The following is a 6677-nucleotide window of genomic DNA, read 5'->3' on the forward strand; positions in this document are numbered from 1 at the left end:
ATCAACCAGCACAGAACAGAGTTCTTTGTGCTCCACAGCAAGCAGGCGGATCTGCGATTCTCTCCTACCAGTCTTTGTTGTTCAGGTATGGCCTCAAGTCCCGCTAACGCTTAGAACCTAAGGGGGATCTATCTCTCTCTATCTCTGTCTCTCTCTCTCTCTCTCTCTCTCTCTCTCTCTCCTCCTCCTCCTCCTCCTCCTCCTCTCCTACATTCCCTCACTATCCTCCTCTCTGCCTGAAGATTGGGCTTTTTGCAAAAATAAATAAATAAATAAAAAGCTAGCTCTACTGTAAAGTAGCTGCTCTGGGACTGCCAGCAGCTCACATCTGAGAGGTCAATGGAGGGACCATGCACCCGGTCTCCTAGCAATATATTCCTGGTTTGGATTTGATTCAGCAAGCGCTTTCCTCTAGACCCAGGACGGCTCTTTCCAAGGGCATTCCTTTGCAGGCCTGGCTGTACTGGATGCTGAGGGAAACTCACATGAAAGTGGCCCTGGGGGAACTGACCCTGCAGTGACCACTCATTTCCTGCTCTTCTCACAGGTCCCAAAGGCAGCCATGGCAGCAGTACCCGAACTGGCCAGTGAGATGATGGCTTACCACAGGTGAGTGCGGACGCCGAGTAGTCTGAACAGGGCTCCCCTCTCGTGAGTGAAGGTCGCCTGTGCTTAGAGACCCGGTGTGTCCCCACATCTCCTCGTTAGGTAGCAGACAAGCTAACCTAACTTCCCACCCCATCCAGCCGTGGGACCCTGACGCCAGCCACCCTTGCTGCTGCAGGGGCTTCCCACAGAGGCAGGTGGGAAGAGGGCATTCCCAGTGGACATGCCAGGGGCCCTGTGCAAGTTTGGCTTGTGTGGGAGGGGCTCTGATTTTAGCTGATTCTTCTGGGTGAGAGTTTAGGTCTCAGGACCCAATCAGGCGTTCTCAGGATGCCTAGCAGCATGGCCCAGAGTCTGCCCTCTGCACATGCCCATCGCCATGGAACTCTCCAAAAGTCTCCAGGCAGCCTTGAGGAACAGGCTGTTCACAATTTTAGCAAGGCTTGTGGGCACAAAAGGAAAGACATCCCTGAGCCACGTCTATCTTTATTGCAGTGACGAGAACGACCTGTTCTTTGAGGTGGATGGCCCCAAACACACGAAGGTGAGACTCTGGGCTTCGCTCCTGGTGTGTGGAGGTGCTCAAAAAAAACGGGCTCTGGGCTGCCTCACCCCCCAGGTGTTTCGCAATGGGCTGACTTTTGCCTCTTCCAGTAAGATAGACACTGGCTGCACCCCACTATCCCACAGTCTCCCCATAAGGCCTTGCATTGCTAGGTCAGCTGCTTCACCCAAGGAAGACAGCCAAGTCTTCAAGGAGATCTGGTCCTCCTTTTGTTTATTATTATTATTTTTTTTTTTTTTTTGGCAGAGAGGATTGAATCCAAAGGTACTTTACTACTGAGCCACATCCCCACCCCTTTTTATTTTTTATTTGGAGACAGGGCCTCACTAGATTGCTGAGACTGGCCTCAAACCTGCCATCCTCCTGCCTCAGCCTCCCAAGTTGCAGGGAATACGGGCATGTGCCACCATGCCTGGCTTGGTCCTCCTCTCAGGAGATGGGTCCAGTCTACTTTGATCACTTGAGTCAAACTCTGCCACCCAGAGAGGGTGGCCTTGGGAACCATCCCACGCCTGCCCCTTTTTCCTCCCTGGGATGGAACTTAGGTCAGGAAGACATAGACAGTATCAAAACAAAAGATGGGCTGGGAGCCAAAGCTCCCTGTTTGATCTTGGACCAGACACCCTCCCGCTTTGGTCCTCATCTGCAAACAGATCTTCTCTGCCACCCGGGCATCCTGGAGCCCTGAGGTCTGGGCATCTTCAGTTGGGAGCTAAGTTCACCCCAGCAAAGGGGCCTTCTTCAGGCTCACACCAAGGTCTAGCTGTCTCTTCCCGGTTGTGTGATGCCTGATAAGTTTCCCAGGTGGCGCAGCCGTCTCTCCCCGCCCCCCCCCCCAGTTCAGACCAGCTTCCCCCAGCCTCCTAATCCCGGAACTTCTCCCTGCTCAGCTCGGCTCTCCTCTCTGCTGTTGGGTCTCTGTCACTGTCCTTCAAACTCCAGAACCCCACCAAGCCTCCGGGCAACTCCAGCCAGGCCTGAACGCAGCAGGGAAGTGGTCACAGACTCCACAAATAGCCACCCTTCTTACGGTGTTGGCAGAAAGCCTGGAAGAAGGATCTGGGCAGGAAAACCCAGAACTGGTCGAGGGAGCCAAGATCAACAGAAAAAGTCGCGATCGTTATTGTTCCAGAAATTTCAATGGCGGTGTTGGAGCATTAGGGATAGGAAAAGAGAGGAAGGGTGAGAGGGTGTATGGAGCGGTGGGCCGTGTGCGGGAGAGGTGAAGCCGCATTGGCCTCTATTTTAAGAGAAGAGCATGTAGGATGTCAGGAGGCCCACATTCTTCTTGCTGTGTGTCCTTGGGAAAGCCACTTACCCTCTCTAGGCTTCTCAGACCTAGCAACTAGCAGTAGAAGCTTGGTCATCTCTGAGGCCCCTTCCTGCTCTCTGGGGTCCATGCAGGAGGCCGCCAGCATGACCATCTTACCCTGCTCGTTGCCTCGGTTTCCCCACAGTGCCACTGGCAGGACCTTTACCTCGGCTCCGTGGATGAGGGCATCCAGCTGCACATCTCCCAGCTGCACCCCACCAAGAGCGTGCAGCAGGTGGTGTCACTCATCGTGGCCGTGGAGAAGCTGCGGATGCTTCCGGGCGCACAGGCCCCCCGGGGCCAGGACCTGCACACCTGCCTTTCCCTCATCTTTGAGGAAGGTACTTACTGAGATTCTCCCTCGGGCTCTTCTCAGCCCCTCACTCAGCCCCCAAGTCCCCGCCCCAGCTCAAGCCTTCAAAGGTAGAAAACAAGCCCAGAAACCAAGCCAGCGCTGCCTTCGGCCAAAGCCCCTCTTCCAAGGAGACCGTGGTGTGAACCCACCTTGCGGCCCACCTCCCAGAGCGCGGTGAGCCTGAAGCCCACCCACTCGGCCGGGCTCGTGCTGTGACCTGAGGAATGACATTTCACACAAGGGTCCCATCACTAGTCCTCAGTCAGGGACAGTGGCCCTGAGCCATGGCTCCGGTGCCAGGGCCAGCGTCCTTGCCACCCCACTCCCCACTTCCTCCCTCCTGGGCCACAGCTGGAGGTTGAGGCCATGTGCCTGTGTCCTCTGAGGGGCCCAGCCCTGCTGCCCACGTCCCCCCGCTGGCTCTGCCTTGACGATGTGTGTCTCCTGATTCCAGAGCCCATCTTCTGTGACCTCTGGGATGACGACGGATACGAGTATGACGCAGCCGTCCCAGTGCTGAACTGCCGGCTGCGCGACGTCCAGCAGAAGAGCCTGGTGCTGTCCGACCCGTGTGAGCTCAAAGCTCTGCACCTCAACGGACCGAATCTGAGGCAACAAGGTAGCTGGGGGCACCCTGGCGTCCCCTCTGGCCTGCAGGCCGCTGGCCAGGGCTCCCCAGAGCAACAGGACTGGGAAGGGACGTCCACCACGGCACTGACCCTGGCCCAGCCACGAGGCCAGCTGGACAGCATCCGCATGCATGTTTGCTGGCGGGAGGGTGACCAGCCCGCTCCAGCAGTCCCAGGGCCACTGTCCCCAAGCCCCACGGGCGGGTGCAGTGCCAACGCTCCCATGGTGCAGGGTCATTTGATGGACAGGCACTAACGGCCTGCGGGTTCCCTTTCCTGCTGTAGAGCCTGAAGCTGGAATATCGGGGAGACAGGCCGCCCTTCCGGGGCCTGGCGCTGCTCTGCGCCCCTCGCTTCCCTCCCACCCCCACCACACGAGTCCTGATAGGGAAATTTACCAGCCAGGGAGCATTATCTCTCCTGGCCTCTTTGTGTGTGTGTGTGTGTGTGTGTGGTACCAGGAAATGAACCCAGGGGCACTTAACCCCTGAGCCACTCCCCAGCCCTTTTTATATTTTATTTAGAGACAGAGTCTCGCTGAGTTGCTTAGGGCCTCACTAAATTGCTGAGGCTGGCCTTTGAACTCATGATCCTCCTGCCTCAGCCTCCCGAGCTGCTGGGATGACAGGCGTGCACCACTGCCTTCCCTGTCCTTCTGTAGTGATCAGATTGTGCTACTCTTGAGATTGGGCACACAGCGGCCAGTGACAAGATCACTTCCTGCCGTCCTTCAGCGTATAGACCTTAGTGTCCATTTCAAGGTCCCCCTTAGTCCCCAATTCAAGAGGCTTCGTGAACCTGTCGGGCCTTCTCTGGGGAATCCCGGAACCAGCCCCCCGACCCTGCTGTTATGCAGGCCAGCGGTTCCCACAGGGCGAGCTAACTTGTGCGGGTCCCGGGGGCAGTGCTTAGGCCCACCCTGCACAGCATGGCCTGACCAGAGATCCCGCTCTTGTCCCCAGTGGTGTTCTCCATGAGCTTTGTGCTGGGAGAAGGGAATGACAGCAAGACACCCGTGGCCTTGGGCATCAAGGGGAAGAACCTGTACCTGACCTGTGTGATGAAGGGGGACAAGCCCACCCTGCAGCTGGAGGTGAGTCACGACCAGGGGAGGCCCTTCAGCACCCCGGGGTAGGCATGCCCCCCCCCCCGCTTCCCAGGACACCACCTGCCTCCCACCCTCACCCCCTAAAAATCTGGGAGCTGGGATGCTTGACAACTTTACATAAATGTCAAATAAATTCAACGTGATTTTTTAACGCATGCAAACATCACTACCCCGGCAGAAAATTAAATCTTGTTGCTCACTGCCAGCCTCATGCCCAGCCATTGTTACCGTGCCAACAGATCAGACCATGTTAAGACTAGGCGCATTATACACCGGGAGGGTCTCTCTATTTCTGGGATGACACTTTGGGGGAACTCATCCACTGAAGGGACCTGTCATCAATCTCCACTTCCAAGATCAACCCCCCACACGCACACCTGCAGCTTTTCCAGCAAAAGCTTCATTTCCAAGTTGATGTCATTTCTAGCCAGGATCCTTTAAAAATAAATAAATAACTGCAAAAGTACCTAGAAACTACATACTCCTAGAAGCTTTGACCCAAGTTTTACTTTAAAAAAAAAAATCCACACCTCCTTGATGTTCCCCAGCAATGATCCTAAGAATTTGGGGAAAACGAAGGGCTCTTTCAGTGGCTACTCAGAAAGCTGGGGTCCCAAAGACAACTCAGGAGTGTGGCTCCAGGTCCTGTACCGCTCATTGAGTGTCCCATCCGGTCCGTCCCAAGGTCACCTCTCCCACAGTGTCTCTGTCCCATCCCTCACCAAGAGGCTTGTCTCTATTTTGCTGCAGAGTGTAGACCCCAAAAGTTACCCCAAGAAGAGGATGGAGCCGAGGTTCGTGTTCAACAAGATAGAGGTCAAAGACAAGGTGGAGTTTGAGTCTGCTCAGTTCCCCAACTGGTACATCAGCACCTCCCAGGCGGAGCACCTGCCCGTCTTCCTGGGGAACAACAGCGGCCAGGATATAACAGACTTCACCATGGAATTCGTGTCCTAAGGAGCCTCACCCGCAGCCCACAGCAGCGAACGAACGTAGCCTGCGCGCAGAGGGCCGGCAGAGGAGGGCAGGAGGGCTTTGAGCGTGGCTGAAGGCTGCACCGACACCCACCTGCGTCCCCAGGTGGGGACACGTGCGCAGAGCTCTCTTGCCACCAGCCAGGAGATGGCTCTCTCCTCCCAGAGGCCATTTCGGAACCTCTGCTGACCTGGCCACCCTCCTCTCCTGCGTCCTCAACGCCAGCCCAATGGGATCAGGCCACATTCTGTTCCAAGAAAACCTCTCCTCCTCTCCCAGCTTCTGATGAGCATCTGCTTACCCACGTATTTATGTATTTATTGATGGGTGGATCTATTTCATTCAAGGGGACCGGCGGCAGCGGTGACCGTGACCCAGCCTCCTCCTCAGAGCTTGTGGAATGGCTGAGATCAGGCCTGGTGCACGGGCTGCAGCTAGTCCTCCCCTTGGGGCTGAAAATAGATGCGCTCAGACTTTGTGGCGGGGAATATTTATGGGTGAGAAAGTATGATCACACTGATTCAATGGTTCTGAAATAAATTTCACTGGAAAAAAAAAAAAAATCTGCCCTGGTTGTTGACTTTTCTTAGATTTGACACAGAAAAGTAAAGATAAACGGGGCCATCAGAGTCCTCATCAGGGGTCTGGAAGCGCCGCCTGGTGGTGTTCCGGGAGAGTGGGGGGGGGGTGTTCCCGTTGGTGTGTGGTGGTTCCTGGAGGAGCCGCGTGGGTGGCGTTCGGGAGGTTCCCGGGGAGCGTGTGTGGAGTGTGCTGGTGGAGTTCGGAAATAAAGTTTGTTCCTGCTTGAGTGGCTTGTGATTTGTGCCCAGCCAGACTGCGACTACTCCTCATTGCTGAGTGCTGCTGAGAACCTAGTACAGCCCTGGACACAAAAGTCAGCCTCCCGTCCATCCCCTTTCCTCCTGCTGTCCAGCAGGAGGCTGTTGGGGGCACAAGAGTCCTCTGGAAAGGGAGTCACTAAATATTATAGGCAGTCACAGCTGCAAGGACTCATCATCCATCTGCGCATGAGACACTCAGCCCTAGGGCCTGAGGGACAGAGAAAAGCAAGGGCAGGTGGCAGAGGCAGAGGGCACCTTAAGGTGACCTGAAGCAGAGGTGGGGTA

General features: G+C 55.9%; 1 protein-coding gene across 1 annotated transcript; it reads left to right on the forward strand.

The window, feature by feature from the left end:
- The first annotated feature begins 985 nt into the window (after positions 1–985).
- Il1b (interleukin 1 beta) lies at positions 986–6060 on the forward strand. Its single transcript, XM_076833709.2, has 5 exons — positions 986–1150; positions 2629–2824; positions 3293–3457; positions 4430–4560; positions 5326–6060. The coding sequence occupies exons 1-5, from the start codon at positions 986–988 to the stop codon at positions 5530–5532; spliced, it is 864 nt and encodes a 287-aa protein (XP_076689824.2). The 3' UTR covers positions 5533–6060.
- Positions 6061–6677: the final 617 nt, after the last annotated feature.

The sequence above is a fragment of the Callospermophilus lateralis genome, chromosome 14 (genome assembly GCF_048772815.1).
Source record: "Callospermophilus lateralis isolate mCalLat2 chromosome 14, mCalLat2.hap1, whole genome shotgun sequence".
NCBI lineage: Eukaryota > Metazoa > Chordata > Mammalia > Rodentia > Sciuridae > Callospermophilus > Callospermophilus lateralis.